This window comes from Muscardinus avellanarius (assembly GCF_963383645.1).
Source record: "Muscardinus avellanarius genome assembly, chromosome: 4".
Lineage (NCBI taxonomy): Eukaryota > Metazoa > Chordata > Mammalia > Rodentia > Gliridae > Muscardinus > Muscardinus avellanarius.
Window position 1 is genome coordinate 52558463 of NC_137789.1, and position 16628 is coordinate 52575090.

General features: G+C 40.5%; 1 protein-coding gene across 1 annotated transcript in view; it reads left to right on the forward strand.

Moving 5' to 3' along the window:
* Window positions 1–5733: 5733 nt before the first annotated feature.
* Window positions 5734–16628, forward strand: part of RMDN1 (regulator of microtubule dynamics 1) — a gene marked incomplete at both ends in the record, with an annotated part of 32065 nt that continues 21170 nt past the window's right edge. Inside the window, 2 exons of the mRNA XM_080694903.1 lie at window positions 5734–5862; window positions 11723–11840. Coding sequence (XP_080551029.1) covers window positions 5734–5862; window positions 11723–11840 — 247 coding nt within the window. The remainder of the gene's footprint in view (window positions 5863–11722; window positions 11841–16628) is intronic.

The following is a 16628-nucleotide window of genomic DNA, read 5'->3' on the forward strand; positions in this document are numbered from 1 at the left end:
TTTTGAAGCAGGGTCTTACTAAGTTCACATGCAATGGCCTCAAACCTGTGATCCTCCTGTCTCAGCCTCCTAAGTACTAGTATTACAGGTATGTGCCACCACACCTGACCCAAATTTAGTATCTGAAAACAAAAAGACTCACTTATTATTTCTGCTAGTTTCTATGGCTCATGAAGTTAGGAGTGCTTTAGCTGGGTAGTTCTGGCTCATCATTCCTCATGGTCATCTGATGGTTCGACAGGGACTGAAAGATCAGTATTGAAAGTGGCTCACTTTCCTGGCCAGCAGAGTATGTTTTGGTCAGTGGGAGGCCTCTGATCCTCCATGGTGTGGCTTCTGCTGTGCCCCTACCCCAGACAAACAATCCAGGAGATTGAAGCTGAAGCTTCCATGACCTAAGTACAGAAGCCACCTGCCATCACTTTTGCAATATTCTTTTGGTCAAACCATCCTTCACTTAATATGGGAAGGAATTTTCAAACAATGTGAATCCAGGAGATAAGAATTATTGGGAGCCATTTAGAGGTTGGTGACCATACTTATCTAATCTGTACTTCAAATCTGAAGTATACAAATGTAACCTCCTGCTCTTTCTCCCTAAAGCTGTTTCTCCCATACTTTCCTCTACCTCAAATAATGGCCAAGCCCCGTTCCCGATGCTTGGCTGGCTGAAATACCAGGAGTCATCTTTGCTTCCTTTCATATCCCATCCCATCTGGTGTGGGCTGTCAGCTAATCCTGTCGGCTCTACCTTCAAAACATATCCAGAGTCCGACCACTCCTATCTTCCAGGTGCATACTGCAGCCTCGTCAAAGCCACTATTTCTTTCTAGACTATTATATTATCTTAGCAAGTGCTTTTCTGTTTGTTCCTTTTAAAACAAACAGAAGGCTCTAATTAAAATGTGAATTAAATCACACAAAGAAAAATTCAAAATTCTTATAATTGCCTACAACGTCCTAAACTACCTGGCTCCCTCTCATTTCTGAACTTCTTTCTTATAATTTCCCTCCCTGCTCACTCTCCTCCATTTATGGAGGGCATACATGAAAAATGAAAGTAATGATAACGTATCGCACTTTTTCCTTTAGATTAAATGCTCTTCTCCTAAACATCCCCATGGCTCACTTCTTCTTTGGGACTCTATTAAAAAGTTCTCTTTAAGGTCTTTTCTGGCCTCATCTTATTTAAAATCACAAAGTTGAGTCAGACATGGTGGCATACTTGTAATCCTAGTACTTGGGAGGCTGAGACAAGAGGATCACACAGGTTCAAAGCTAGCCTCAGCTACTTAGTGAGGCTCTCAGAAACATAGTAAGACCCTATTTCAAAATAAAGTATAAAAATAGGTCTGGGAATGTAGCCCAGAGGTGGAAAGCCCCTGGGTCCATCCCTACTACTATACATACACACACAAAAAAAAATCTCAGTGCCTGGGGTGGGGGTGTACTTCACTTGCTTAGAATGCAGGAGGCCCTGGGTTCAATTGCTAGCACTGAAAAAAACAAATAAATAAAATCGCAATTCTTACACAGAAATAAGCTTTTTTTCTTTTTGCAGCACTTGGGATGGAACTCAGGGGCATTCTACCTCCGAGCAACACCCTCAGCCCTATTTTTTATTCTTTATTTTGAAACAGGGTCTCACTGAGTTGCAAAGGGCCTCATAGTTGCAAAGAACTATGATCCCCCTGATTCAGCCTCCCCAGTGCTGGGATTACAAGCACATGCAACCACGCCTGCCCAGAAAATATACTTTTTATCCCTTCTAATTTTATTTTTGGCATTATTATCATCTAACATATATATTTTATTGGTGCATTGTAGTCATACATCACAATGGAATACAAGACTTGTGAGGATACACAAGCACACATCATCCAATTAGCCTTTATCCAATCCCCATCCCATTCCCTCCCCCTCCCTCGATCCCATGCTTGATTGGTGATTAACTTTGATGCATTTGTTTACGTATATCACGAGTTTTAAAGAGATTCCATCCTCCCCCATCCCATCCCCTCTGATTGGTCACCTTAATTGCTCCGCTATAGGGCCCTTTCTTCAATTAGATCTCCTCGTATTACCTATTTCTTTCTAGTTTTTGCTTATTAGGGAAAGCATCTGGTTTTTTATTTTCTGTGATATTTCTCTGTGTATGCCTCATTGCAAGTTCCTTTCCCACTCTTGACAGCCCCGGCACTGGCCTGGCCACCTGGCAGACTTTGATACTGTCCTCGCTAGCTCCAGCACCGGCCTAGCCTCACGGCAGGCTCTGACCCTGGCCTCGCTGGTCACGGCACAGGCCTAACCTCTCAGCAGGCTCCGATGCCAGCCTCAAAGGCCTCAGTCCCAGCCTTGTCTCATGGCAGGCTCTAATCCCAGCCTTGCTGGCCCCAGCTTCGGCCTAACCCCTCGGCAGGCTCCAATCCTGGCCTCAGAGGCCACAGAACTGGCCTTGCCTCACAGCAGGCTCTGATCCCAGCCTAGCTGGCCCTGGCACTGGCCTAACCCGTAGGCAGGCTCTGATCCCGGCCTCAGAGGGCCCAGAAACAGCCTTGCCTCATGGTAGGCTCCAACCCCAGTTGGTGGCACCATCATCGGCCTCACCGCTTGGCAGTCTCCAATCCCGGTGAGGCCCTAGCACCAGCCTTGCCTTATGGCAGGCCTCAATCCCGACCAGGCTGGCCCTGACACTGACCTCACCCCTCAGCAGGCTCTGATCCCGGCCTCAGAGGCCCCAGCTCCAGCCTTACCTCACGGTAGGCTCCAGTCCCACCTTACTGGTCATGACTCCGGCCTAACCCCTCGGCAGGCTCCAATCCCAGCCTTGGAGGCTGCTGCACTGGCCTTGCCTCATGGCAGGCTCCAATCCCGGCCTCGCTGTCCCTGGCACCAGCTACATCCCTTGGCGGGCTTTATTCCGAGCACCCTCTTCACACAGCATGTTGTCCCAAGTTCCCAAGCGTGCGCGGTGGTAGCGTTCTGCTTCTGGGTTTATTTCTTCAAAAGATCCAGGTGTGTTGCATCAAATATCTGCCTCTCCTAAGTGCTGGCCGATCCTATTGCCACTACTTCCACCGTCTCAATTCTTTTCCAAACTCTTTTCCCACACTGCATGTTGTCCAGTATTCCTGAGCATGCATGATGGTAGCATTCCATCTTTGGGGCAATTTCTTCAGAAGATCAGGGTGGGTTGGATCAGATCTCTTCCTCTCCCAAATATAAGCCTCCACTGCCACCACAGCTGCTGCTGCCAACACCACCTTCCTCCTAAGTCTCCGCTGAGCTCCCTCCTTACAGATGATGTCCAGGATTCTTAAGCATGTAAGGAAGAAGCAGTCCCCCTTCACAGGGAATTTTTCCATAAGTTCCAGGTCAGTTGGATATGTTTTTTCTGCATCTTGAGAATCCTGGCTGCCGCTGCGGCCATCTCAACCCCTCTCCAATCTTTCTTTCTTGAATAAGAGAGGGCAGTATGTGTGGTTTGAAGAGGTTGTGGGATCAGGCACTTGGTAGCAATGAATTTTTTCTCCCTTCTAAGAGCAGAGTCCCACAGCCTCACTGTGCAGAGCAGGATCTGCTGTTTTAAGCGCATCACGACCTGACGCAGCACAGCAATGCTGAGTTCTTCTGTACCTGCGGCTCGGCCTCCCACCCATTTCCAGGCCTTCCCGGGAGTGGGCCAGGCCACCTGCCCCCAGCCTGGGACCTGGCCTTCCCGGGAGCAGGCCGGGCTACAGGACCCCAGCCTGACACCAAGCCCTCCCGGGAGCCGGTAGGGCCGCCCACTCCCAGCCCGGGATCGTAATTTTTTTTTTTTTTTTAGTACCAGGATGGAACCCAGGGGTATTCTACTTCTGAGCTACACCCACAGCCCTACTCTTTATTCTTTATTTTTGTTATGGTATGAGATGTTATGGCTTGGGAAACTGTCCCTGGGGACCTTTGTTAGACCCCCAGAAACAATTCCCCTCAAAAAAACCACGGGTTCTTGTCCTGAGCTAAGGATAAATATGCAATAGCCCAGATGCTTGTTGAAGATATAAAGGAGTTTATTATTATAAAAATATTATTGCAAAGACAAAATACAGGTTGTAATTGTTATGGCCCCATTAGAAAAAGGGAAGGCTAGAGCTTAGAGTAAAGCACTATGCCACAAAGTGACATAGTGGGATGGATGACCAAGGATGCAGTCATTGAAGATTCCTGGACACAGCGTACTCTTATAGCCAGCCCAACCAGATGTGCAGCAGGTCGTTTGATATGTAGATACCCTGCCCTATCTCTAACCCAACCAGATCTGTCCCCTCTGGGGCAGGGGGTACAGTTCTGTCTCCCACACAGACCCTCACACCTTTTGCTGCACTCCAAAATGTGTTAAGTTGCTTATCCAGAATCTGGGATTTCCTCACATCCTTGAGGAAGTTTGCCTCTCTTTAGAAATGTAAAAAGGTCCTCTGGCTCTTGGGCTTCTTCTATTCTCTTGCTAATTACCCATGGTGCCTGGAAATCTGCTGCCCTCTCCTCACAGCTCCTGGCTTTCTTCACTACCAAAGATATATTTTAAAATTGAAAATCTTTCCTAATACTGGTACATTAATACATTTAGAAGTCTCTTCCCAATACTGATACAATTTTGGAACAGGGTCTTACTGGATTGCAAAGGGCCTTACCAAGTAGCTGAGGCTGTTGGGATGTCAATTATTTCAAAAAGTATTTAGGAAAATCAAATGAAATAAGTATGTTAATTCACTTTGTAGTCTTAAAAGTAACATATAAATACAACCTATTTTTACCACCATGACTATTTTTTCTTTTTGCCTAGGAATATTTTTCATGGATCCACACGGTATCGTAGGTACTCCATTTGCCATCTGAAGCCCCACAGGGACTTCGAAGTAGGGCTCAAAATCTCTTTATTCCCTTTTAAGTAATTTTACTCTGTTGAGAAACATTGACGATTTGGGAAGAAATCAGGTTTTACACTGCATATTCCAGAGCATTTAACAGTGCCAACTTGCTTCTTATTTTTTGGAGGCTCTGGGGCTGGAACCTAAGTTTTATCTCCTGTACAAGGAGCCCTGCTCCTTAGCTATAACCCCAGCCTAGCACCAGCTTCAAGTTAAGAGCTTCATTTTACTCTCCCTAGAGTAAAACTAGCTGATGTTTTGCCTTATGTTTTTGTATTCTCTGGCGTCCCTCTTCCCCTCTTGAATCTCTCCCTCCAGCCTCTTAATTTTCCTTTTCCTTTCTAATGTTGGGCAGTTTAATTGCAAGCATTTATTTCCAAAAAGGACCATTAGTGCCAGGAATCACCTTATTTTTGAAGGCTGCAGAGAATTATAAATGACACATATATATTTTTTTCTTTTATACATATATTTTTGTGTCTTTTTCAGAGCTTTCAATTTTGTTCTTGTGCTCTACCCTTTTGCCCAAACCACTAAAGACCCTAGAACTAAAGCGGAAAGAACGCAGCGAGCGGCCAGGAGAGAGCTCTAGCAGGTGCCCAGCCCGCCGGGCGCAGGCGCAGAAGGCGCGAAGCCCCACCCAATCGGAGTCTTTCCCGTCTCCCGGAAGTCGCCGATCGGAAGCCGTGGGGCATAAGAGGCGCTGGGCCGGAAGCGGCGGTACGCAGTACAGTTCTCGCGGTAAATACGGAGACTCCTTTCGTCCGGCCCTGGTCCAAAGCGATCTGACAGCTCGAAGGGTTAGGCCCCGGAGCTGTAGGTCATGGCTCTGGGCTGGCGACTCTGGCGCTTTCTATCTCTGAGACATGGACCCACCCCGGGGACTCGGTTTCCTACGAGCACTTGGGGCAGTCTTGGGCAGTGCGGCGCCCGGCGATTCCGTGGCTCCGAGGTAACCCCGCGGTCCCGGCTCCTGCCTCCTCTCTGCAGAGGGGACGGGCTCCCCAGCCCTCCGGGGTTGGAGGCTCCGCGTAGCCTATGGATATGGGGACTGAGGAAGGAGCGCAGGGCCGGGCGAGCGTGGAGCGCTCCCGGGGACCGCCAGGGACTCCTGCTTTACTTTTCACAAGCCCCCTCTCCTGTCCGTGAAACTGGGCTTGGGCGAGACATGGAGTGAGTACTTCTCCCCTGTGAAGCTGCCTCATGCCTGTCCTTACTGTGTGAAAGCTGGAAGGGGAAGGGACTTTGACCGCTATGAAAAAATTTCACTTTTAGCCAGACCAAATACGACTATTGAAGTATTTCTAAGTTGCTTGTTTTAATCTGCATATAACATTAAGGAATTATGTCGCGATGTTGAATTGTAGTCTTAGTTCTGGCATTTCCATTAAATTGGAAATTAATTAATTAATTTATTTATTGTACTGGGAATTGAACCCCAGGACATTCTGCCTCCAAGCTACACCTCTAGCCCTTTCTATTTTTTGTTTTGTTTTGAAACAGGGGCCTGCTACATTCCTGAGGCTGGCCTCGAACCTGTAATCCACTGTCTGGGCCTTCCAAGTACTGGGATTACAGGCCTGTGCTATTATGCCAGACCTGTTTATTCTTGAAAAGGAATTGGGGACTGGAGATGGTAGTGGTGCATATGACATATTCAACTTGAACTAAGTTTTTCACTATTAAACTCTGCATTAATATTTTTAGCTTCCTGCTTAGAAAAGCAGAGATTCTCTCATACTTTCTACTGGTCAGGAATCCAGGTGCAGTTTAGCTGAGTTCCTCTAGAGTTGAAGGTCTCTCAGGAGGTTGAGTCAAGCTGTCAGCTGTTGAGATGTCCTTTGAAGGCTAAACTTTTGAGGGTAGAGGGGAGGTTCTGTTTCCAAGTTTGCTCATGTGATTGTCCTCAGCTTTCTCCAGTGGCTGCTGCCACCAGCAACACCTAGCAGCTGGCTTCCCCCAGGGAAGGCAAGTAGTTAAATAGAACAAATGAGAGCGTCGGTGTCAGTTATGATTTTTCTTTTTTTTATTTATAAACTAATCTTGGAAGTGACATATCTGTGTAATTCTTTTTTGGAAAGGAGTTAAATAAATACAGTAAACGTTTAAGGGGTGGGTAATATACAAGGAAGTGAATATCAGAAGACAGGAAAAGGGGACCATTTGGAACCTCAACCAGGTTCCAAAACCTTATAAACTATAAGTACTTTTTTTTTTTTTTTGGCGATACTGGGAATGGAACCCAGGGGCATTCTACCTCTGAGCTACATCCCCAGCCCTATGTTTTATTCTTTACCTTGAAACAGTCTCACTGAGTTGCAAAGGGCCTCACCAAGTAGCTGAGGCTGTCCTTGAACTGTGATCTTCCTGTCTCAGCCTTCCAAATGCCGGGATTACAAGAATGTGCCACCATGCCACCACACCCTGCTAACTTTTTTTTAAGTCTAAAGGCTAAGAGAAACCATTTTTTATTTTTATTCATACTTTTCCATTAATCATTTTAAACAGTCATTTGCTCAAATTTTTGCAGTCATTAAGGAAGTTTTTAGTTTGGAATGGATTCTGGAGATCAGATAAGACATCATTCTGAGGGGATGGGAGGGAGGAAGAGGGAAATTCTCTAATACATATGATGTACTTTAACAAACATATCAAAGCCAGTCACTAAGCCAAGCATGAGAAGGAGGGAGGGGGAGGGAATGGGGCGGGAATTGGGTAAGGGCTAGTTGAGTGGTGTGTGCATGTATGTCTCCATCATCTTGTATCCCATTAAAATGTATGACAACAATGCACCAATAAAAAAATTTAAAAAAAGATATAGCTGTAGGATAGGTCAGAGGTTGTGGTTTGAACTTTAGTACAATGTAGACCAGTGGATGGATTGAAAGAATATTAAGGACATGGATTGGACCTAAAAGATAGATTTAGTCTAGGGATTAAAATAAAAGAGTCAGGGAAGATTCTTTTGTTACTTGAGCAGCAGGATAAAGGTGGAACTACTTACTGTGATAAGACTACAGAAAGTGATTTGAGGGACATAGGGAGATATGTGTTAGTGATAAGATAACCAGGTTCACTTATGGATAGGCAGTTGTTTAATAGGTCTGGTGATCACTTTATGTAGATTGGGATATATATATATATATATATATATATATATATATATATATATATGTGTGTGTGTGTGTGTGTGTGTGTGTGTGTGTGTGTTCGTGTTCTAGAGCCCCTTTACCCTGTAATTGTAAATTATGCCATAGTAGAGACTAAAAGTATTTAGTAGACCATAAAGAAGGCCTAGTACCTATTATGGAAAAGTTCTAATATTTAAGAAGAGGAGGAGAAACTGGCAAAAGTTTAGGAGGAAAAAGAGTAGTGATGTATTCCTTTTCATATATTGATGAGTTTGCATTTTTAAATTCATTTTGGCACCATCAATTTTGAAAAAAAGACATACAGCTAAGAGAGAGTCTGCTTACCTTGTTCAACAAATATTTTCTGAGAACTCTTTAAAACATTAAGCTAAGCTTTGGAGGTACAAAGTGAAATGATGTGTTTTAGCTGTCTCAGACATTTTCACAAATTATCAGTATCTTGGAGGTGTCATTGAGTCCTAGGTCTATTTATTTTTTTAAGTCCAGATATATGATTTTTGTCTACTTTCCCAGGTGAACAAAGAGGTGCTTCACATTGACCAAACTGATAAGAAATTTGCTAGTAGATTGTCACTTCATAAAATGAATAAGAAAAGTAAATAGCCATCCAGTCAATGGTGGTGCATTTTATCCCCGCTAAGAAAGTCAGGAATTGTTTGTTATGTGGGCTGTGAGAGTTGAGAATAAAGCCAGGGTTTTGTTCTTTTGCTTTTTAAAAACTGAACAACTAAGCTGTGCAGGTGGCACATGCTTGTAATCCCAGCATTTGGGAGGCTGAGACGGGAAGATTGAGGTTGGCGGAAAGGCTCCGCTACCTAGTGAGATCCTCTGCAACTCAGTGAGACCCTGTTTCAAAATAAAGAATAAAAAGTAGGGCTGGGGGTATAGCTCAGAGGTAGAATGCTCCTGGGTTCCATCTCCAGTACTGGAAACAACAACAAACAAAACAAAACAAAACAAAACAAAACAAAACTGAACAACTAGAAGTACAGAGTTGCCATTTACCAAGTTGAAGAAAACCATGAGAGGAGTGGGTTTGGTGGAATAGTCGTTTTGAGATGCCTACTAGAGTTCATTTAGAGGCAGATGTTGAGTAGGTAGTTGGATGTATGATTATTAAGTTAGAGGAGATATCCAGACTACGTATAGAGTTTGGCATATTGGTAAAATTTAAGACCATGATATGAAATATCACAAATAGAAGAACAGTACTAAGCTCATGATACATGGGGACAATGACATATTAGAGATGAAGAAATAACAAAAGGAACATGGAAATCAAAGTAGTATTTCAAAAGTGAAGTGTTTCAAGATTAAGTAAGCATTTGGCGACAGCTCAGTGGTAGAGCACTTGTCTAACATGAACAGGTAGGTCCTGGGTTATATCCTCAGCACTGCAAATACCAACAAAGAAGAATAATGAGTAATTGCTCAGTAAGTGCTGAGAAAAGGGTATTACAAAGAGAAAACTTTGGGGGGTAGGGTATAATATTCATAATATTCATATTTATGGATATATTATCTTGATTACAGTGATAATAATTTTCCAAGTTTATATACACATTTAAGTTATATACTTTATATAGTTTATTATATATATTATACTATGTATAAATTATATCTCAGTGCTGTTTTTAAAATTCAAACACTCATTTGTATTTTGTTGTTGTTGTTGTTGTTTGGTGGTACTGGGGTTCTTCGAAACCCTTCTACCTCCGGTCTACACTCCCAGACCTATTTTAATGTGTGTTTTTTTTTTTTTTTTTTTTTTTTTTTTTAAATTTGGAAACAGGATCTCTTAAGCCAGCGAGGCTGGCTTGGAACCTGTGCGATCCTCCTGTCTCCTCCTCCCAAGGGCGGGTATTAAAAGTGTGCGCCACCACTCCTAGCACATTTGTATTTTTTTTAAAGAGGAAGTTTTTAAATGCTAGTGATAGGTCAAATAAGATAAAAATTTAGAATTGCATATAGGCAATATGAAAATTGAAATAAAATACTTTAAATTGAAATTTTTGAATGCTATAGTGGAAAATTCCAAACCTGACTTCATGTGATAGGTCAAAGTCAAAACACAGGCAAATTAAAAATGTTATATAAAATTGCTTTCAGGCTATGTGATAAAGTGTACATAAAATATAAATGAATTTAGTGCTTAGACTTTGGTCCCCCCCAAAAGAATCTCATATATTTATTCCTATAACAGCATTTTTGGTGTCTTTTACTGGAATACCATCAGTGGGGTTGTAATAAAAGAATTTGTGTATGTTCAAGAGAGCATGGGAAGGAGGAAGTGAAAACAATGTAGAATTTTTAAAAAAATGTTTTATTGGAAATAAGAGCTGAAGAGTTTTTTTTTTGAGTTAAGGAAAAGCTTTTTTTTTTTTTTTTTTTTTTTTTTTTTAAGAGGTTTGTGTGTTAGTGGAGATTGAGCCCAGGGCATTCTACCTCCAAGCTACATCCCAGCCCTATTTTATTGTAATTTTGAAACAGGATCTTGCAAAACTGATGAGAATCTTACTAATTGCTAAGGCTGTTCTGTAACCTGAGATTCTCCTGTCTCAGACTCACAAGTACTGGGATTATAGGATTACAGGATTGCACCATCATACCCAGCTCTATTTTTTTTTTTTTTAGCAAGATGCTACAGCTGGTTTTTCAACAAAAATTGCACAGCTTATTTTATGATGGCACTGAATTAGCAGAAAAGAAAAAATGATGCCATGTTAAAAAATGTGGATAAGGGAAAAATTGTTAGAGTGATATTCATAAATTCTTCTTTTGTCATTGGTCTTCAGAATCTAGCTATAATAACCAGACATAGTGGTGAACACCCTGTAATCCCACCTACTATGGAGGCTAAGGCAGCAGGATTGCAAGTTCAAGGCCAGTCTGGGCAACTTTGCCAAACTCTCCCTCAAAACAGATAGAAAGGTCTGGGGATGTAACTCAGTGATAGAAGACCTGGGGTTTAACCTTTTGTAACACAAAGAAAAAAGAAGAAAAGAAAGGGAAAAGGAAGAAAAGGAAAGGAAAAATGAAATGAAATAATCTGGGCATATTTATAAAAATTGATTTCCAGATTTGTTTGAATATGCTTTTTATTTTATTCATTGTTTATTTAAAAACTGTCAGTTTTATGGATGGTTTTGGAGATGTCTTCACATAAAGCTGTGTATATTTTTTATTCATAGTAATTACTGCACTTGATATTCTTTATCTTACTAACAGGATTGGTATTTATTATATCTTGCTGTCTCATTTTATTTCATACAATTTATATTATCTATGCCTCAACAAATACATTGTAGATCCTCTAATCTAACATTTGCCAGCATGACAGTAATTTTCATTTATTTATTTTTATGGTCCTGGGGATCAAACTCAGGGCATCAGGCATGGCAGGCAAGTGTTCCACTACACCCCTAGTCAATGTCTGATTTTTAGATGAGTTTTCTCTTCTAGGTGGTCTCTTTCTTAATAGGGTACATACAGAGAGGTTTGAAATTGTTTTACTGAAGAATCTGGCACAGTTAAATCCTGAGTTTCTAGCATTTTATGGCTAATTGCTTTGGAGGCTATAGAAAATTAATGTAAAATTTCTTTGGGAAGTAGTTTCATGTAATGTTCTAAGTTTGATAATTTGCAAACTGTTTTCCGTAGGTGATAGGAAACCCAGGAACTTTCAAAAGAGGACTTTTATTCTCAGCCTTGTCTTATTTGGGTTTTGGAACTTACCAAGTCATTTCTCAGGCTGCTGTGGTTCATGCCAGAGCCAAAGGTAAGCATAAGCTAAATATCTAGAGGACTTATAATTATTTTTGTTTGATATTTTGTTACTAATTTATAGTTATTTTTGATTGTATAATAAAACTAACAGATATGTGCAGGTTATTTTCTGTTCCTTTCTGTCAGTTTATATATATATATATATATATAAGTTTTTTTTTTTTTTTTAGAAACTGAAACTCTGTCAGTGATATCCTGTTACCTGTTAGTACTTTATATTTTTCTACAGCCTTATGAATGTTTTTTCAGATTTTTAAGGAGTAGACGTTAATGGATTGTAGAGGGAAAGAAAAATATATCAGACCATCTATGACCCACAATGTATAAAGTCTTTAGCCCTAGGACTTTGAGATAGTAGTGTTTTATTTACAAACAGAATGCAACTTGGTACCAGAAATCACATAACTAGTAACTGAAAAATTTAAAAATCCTATCATATTTATTATTTATAACATGAATAGTAAATATATTTAAGACTTGCCAATTTTAAAAACAATTCAATGTGGAAAAAGCCGAAATTTCATTTTAATAAAGAATAGTATTTTAAGTTATGGTTGAGTAGTTTGTGTTTTTCAGCTCCTCTACCACTTTTTTTGGTACTAGGGATTGAACCCAGGGGCATTCTACCACTGAGCTGCATCCTTGGCCCTTCACTTTTTATTTTTTAATTTTGAAACAGGGTCTTGCTAAATTGCTGAGGATTTTTCTAAGTTTCCAAGGCTGGCCTTGAACCTGTGATCCTCCTGTTTCAGCTTCCCAAGTACTGGGATTATAGGCTGTGCCACCACATTCTATTCATATTCTTCATTTTTAAATCATAAAGGAAAAAGTGACCTGGGAAAGAAACATTTGATTTTGAATAGATGTTCCTTTAAAGTTCTGATAGAATAAGAAATTGAGGATATTATCTAAAATGACAAATTGCCTATTGCTATAATTTATCTATGAATATCTTATCTTTAAATAAATAATTGAGAATAATTTTTTATTTTTCAGTACTAGGGATTGAACCCAGGGGCATTCTACCAATGAGCTACATACACCTGAAGCCCTTTATACTTTGAATTGAAGCCTCTCTAAAGTACTACGGCTGGCCTCTAACCTGTGATCCTCCTATCTCAGTTTCCCTAGTAACTGAGATTATAGTTGTTTTATTATTTGATGAATTATTTTTATAAAGAAGGATGAGGCAGATAATTTTTCTTTTGTAATATTTTGACAGATAATTATCTTTTTAGGTTCCATAGACTTTTCACTATAATTTTAATTTTCACAGTAACTTTGTAAAGTACTTATTTTATCTTTTGTTCACAGTATATTAATTTTTGAAAAGAAGCTCATAAACTTTTTCAAAGTCAAAATTTCAGAGCAGAGATTAGAACTCAAATCTCTTTCTTTTTGCATCTATCGTACTTAGTTTCATTATGCTTTATTACTATTACAGAAATGACTTAGTGTTTTCGTAAGCAATAAAATATACTTTGAAAAGCAAAGCCAAAATTATATTTAGTTTTAATGATCATAGCACACTTTTTCAGAAGTGTCTTAATAACATACAAAATCAACTGTTATGTTTATTAAAATAGAAAGTAACATTTTAAGATAATAGGACTTCTTGAGGCCTACTCTAGCTGGGAGCATCTACAATAGAAGGGTTGAGGGGGTGTCAAAGGGTCAATGATTTCTTTTACACTTCATTGAGCTTTGATGTCACTTCTCTCCATTCTCTTCCTCTACCTCTTGAGTGAGCAACCATGAACTGAGCTGAGGGGATCCTGCAGACAAGCCAGATTGTAGGTGCTATAAGAGCAGATTTCCACTGCCAGTGATTGGCTCTGTGTGTGTTCCTGTGAGGCAGCATACGTCCCACTCAGGGGCAGCTGGCTCTTCACCTTGCTTCCAAGATGGCGACTGTTGAGAGTAAAATGAAATATTTCACTTCCAAGGAGCACATCATAGTAAGATCTCCATTTTAGAAGCTGGAATAGTTGGCATACTTGTGCTATGTACATGTTTTTAAAAGGCTTGAGTGATGACCTCACCTCCGTGGGTGTTATTGAAGGCAAATTAAAGAGTGAGACAGTAGATCTTCAGCATGGCATTTTTTTTTCATGATGATGCCTCTTATTGTTTTCAGCAAAGATTACTTAGTCCCTGCAAACTCTAGCACACTGATTATCACAACATCTGAATGTTTTAGGAAAAGGAGAAACGTACCTTGATGTAGTCCAGTGAAATGTGTCCATCTTTAAATTAATGATTTCCAGTATTACCCAATTCAGTCCCTACTAGAAACTGATAGTTTCTAATCCATTTGGATAGCTTATATATCTTGGATATTGAATGCATTTCCCCAAAATTATGTTACTGAAACTAGTTATAATTTGGATTTTGTGTGTGTGTGTCCTGAAGAATTCCTGGCATCCTGGAGAGAACTGAATTGTAGGCCTTATAAAATTTCATATTTGAAAAAGAATACAGAAAAATCTTGGGAAATTAGGAGGATCTCTCACTGTATTTTCAAGTACTGGGGATTAAACCCAGGGATGTTCTGCCTCTGAGTTATACTCCTATTTTTATTTTTTATTTTGAAACAGGATATTCCTAAATTGCTGAGGCTGAACTTCAACCTCTGACCCTCCTGTATCAGTCACCCAAGCACTGGGACTACAGGTGTGTCTATGTTTGACTCCTCCCATTATAATTGATTGGCATGTTCATATACCTTGTGAGACTATGGGAAACATCATTTGATAAAATACAGAAACAAATTTTTTTTTAACATGAAAAATAATCCAGCTGGGCATGGTGGCTCACACTTGTAATCCCAGTACTTGGGAGGCTGAGACAGGAGAATTGCAGGTCCATGGTCAGACTCAGCTATTTAGTGAGGCCCTCTGCAACTTAGTGAGATCCTGTTTGAAAATAAAGAATAAAAAAATATGGCTGGTAGTGCTCAGAGGTAATTTCTCCTGGGTTCAATCCCCAATACTGAGAGAGAGAAAAAAAGAATCCACATGTTTTTTTTAAAATATAAATTTATTGATCTTGACAAGTTTGACTTTATCATATATCTCTCTTCTGTTTGCTATATATTTTTTAGGAGTTGGTCTTTTGTTTTAGTCAGCATTTTCACTGCAGTGACTCAGAGTACCTGATAACCAAAACTTACAGAAAGGAGATTTATTTGCCCACAGTTCGGGAAATTTCAGGGATTTAGTCCATTTTAGGCCAGATGAAGTCTGCAGAGCTCAGGGCATGGCATGGGAATCAGGGAAGGGCTCTGCCCTCACATCATAAAGGCTGGAAGCAGAGCGAAGACATATATATTCCCTTTGGCCACACTCCCAAACATGGCTACTTGTCTAGGACATGAGGTCAAGGAGAGATTCTGAATCAAAACTATATCACTGCATATCGTCCCCAAGACCTCATGGCTATGTCACAATGCGATAATCTTAACAGTTCCAGCACTGCTCCTAAGTCTCATGTCTCCTCTAAGACTCAAGGTAAACAATTGGCTTGAGTCCTTGTAAAAATAAAAAGCAATTTACATACATCCAATTAGCAATAGTATTGAATAAACATTTGTATTCTAAAAGGAAGGAATAGGGCCATAGAACTAAGGAATGGGAACAGAACAGAACAGAAACCAGCAAGGAACAAGGTAAGTTGTGCAGCCTTACTTCTGGCATCCTGGTGGTGAGGTGTGATCAGAGGGCCTTTGCAGCCCCTTTTCTATGGCCTCGTTAGTCACAATTTACTGTGTACTTTTTCTGTTAGCTTGGCTCCCTGTTTTGCAGCTTGTAGTCTTTTTCAGGTATTATTCCACATTTTTAGAATTTCTTAATTGTGGGGTTTTCCTTGCAACCTTGGCTTCACAAATTCCCCCTTTGGGCCAGCCTGTAGGGAATTTTGACCCTACCATACATTTCCTGGCCTCCTAAGCCTTCCTTTGAAATCTGGGCTGATGCCTCCATAATCTCTTTACTCCAGTAAAGCCAGCATTATTTGATTGCCAAGATCAGCTGCCAGTAGGAAAGATAGTTATACCTTCCTCAATCATGGTGGTTGGACACCATAAATTCCTTAATTGTGGTTTCCACGACAGAATATGAGTGCCTTTTTTCAAAACAGCCATTCTCGAGCTTGGGCTTGAACTGCCCTGACCTTGTTGTTTTATTTGCTCCTATGCAAAACATTAAATATCACTTTAGCCATCTTACTTTCTTCCACAACAGTATCTCTCTGGGCCTGAATTTCACACAAACCTTTCTGGCCTTACTGCAAATTATAAAATCTCTATGCTTTGCTTTCTGCCTCTGATATTCATAGTTCAGCAAACTGTTCACAGACATTAACATCATAACGCAGTCTAGATACTTTGCTGTTTCAAGATTTTCTCCCCTAGCTTAATCAGTCTATCACCTTTAAATTTGGCTTCATACAAAGTGTCAAGACATGGGCAAAATGCTGATAAGTTCTTTACCAGAATGTTACACATGTGGCCTTTATTGTATTTCTCTGTGGAGTCCTCTTTGTCCTCTGAAATCTGTCTCAGTGTCTACTGCCCACTTTTCTGTCAGCTTTCTGGCCTTTCCAACATCCGCTCATAAACCAGTTCCAAACATTTACAATCCAAATGGTCAGACATTAAAACAGCATTGACCCCACTCCTCTGCTACCAAGTTCTATTTTAGTCAGCATTCTCACTATTGAGACTCAGAATAGTTGATGGCCATAGCTTAGAGGAAGGAAGCTTTATTTGCTCACAGTACTG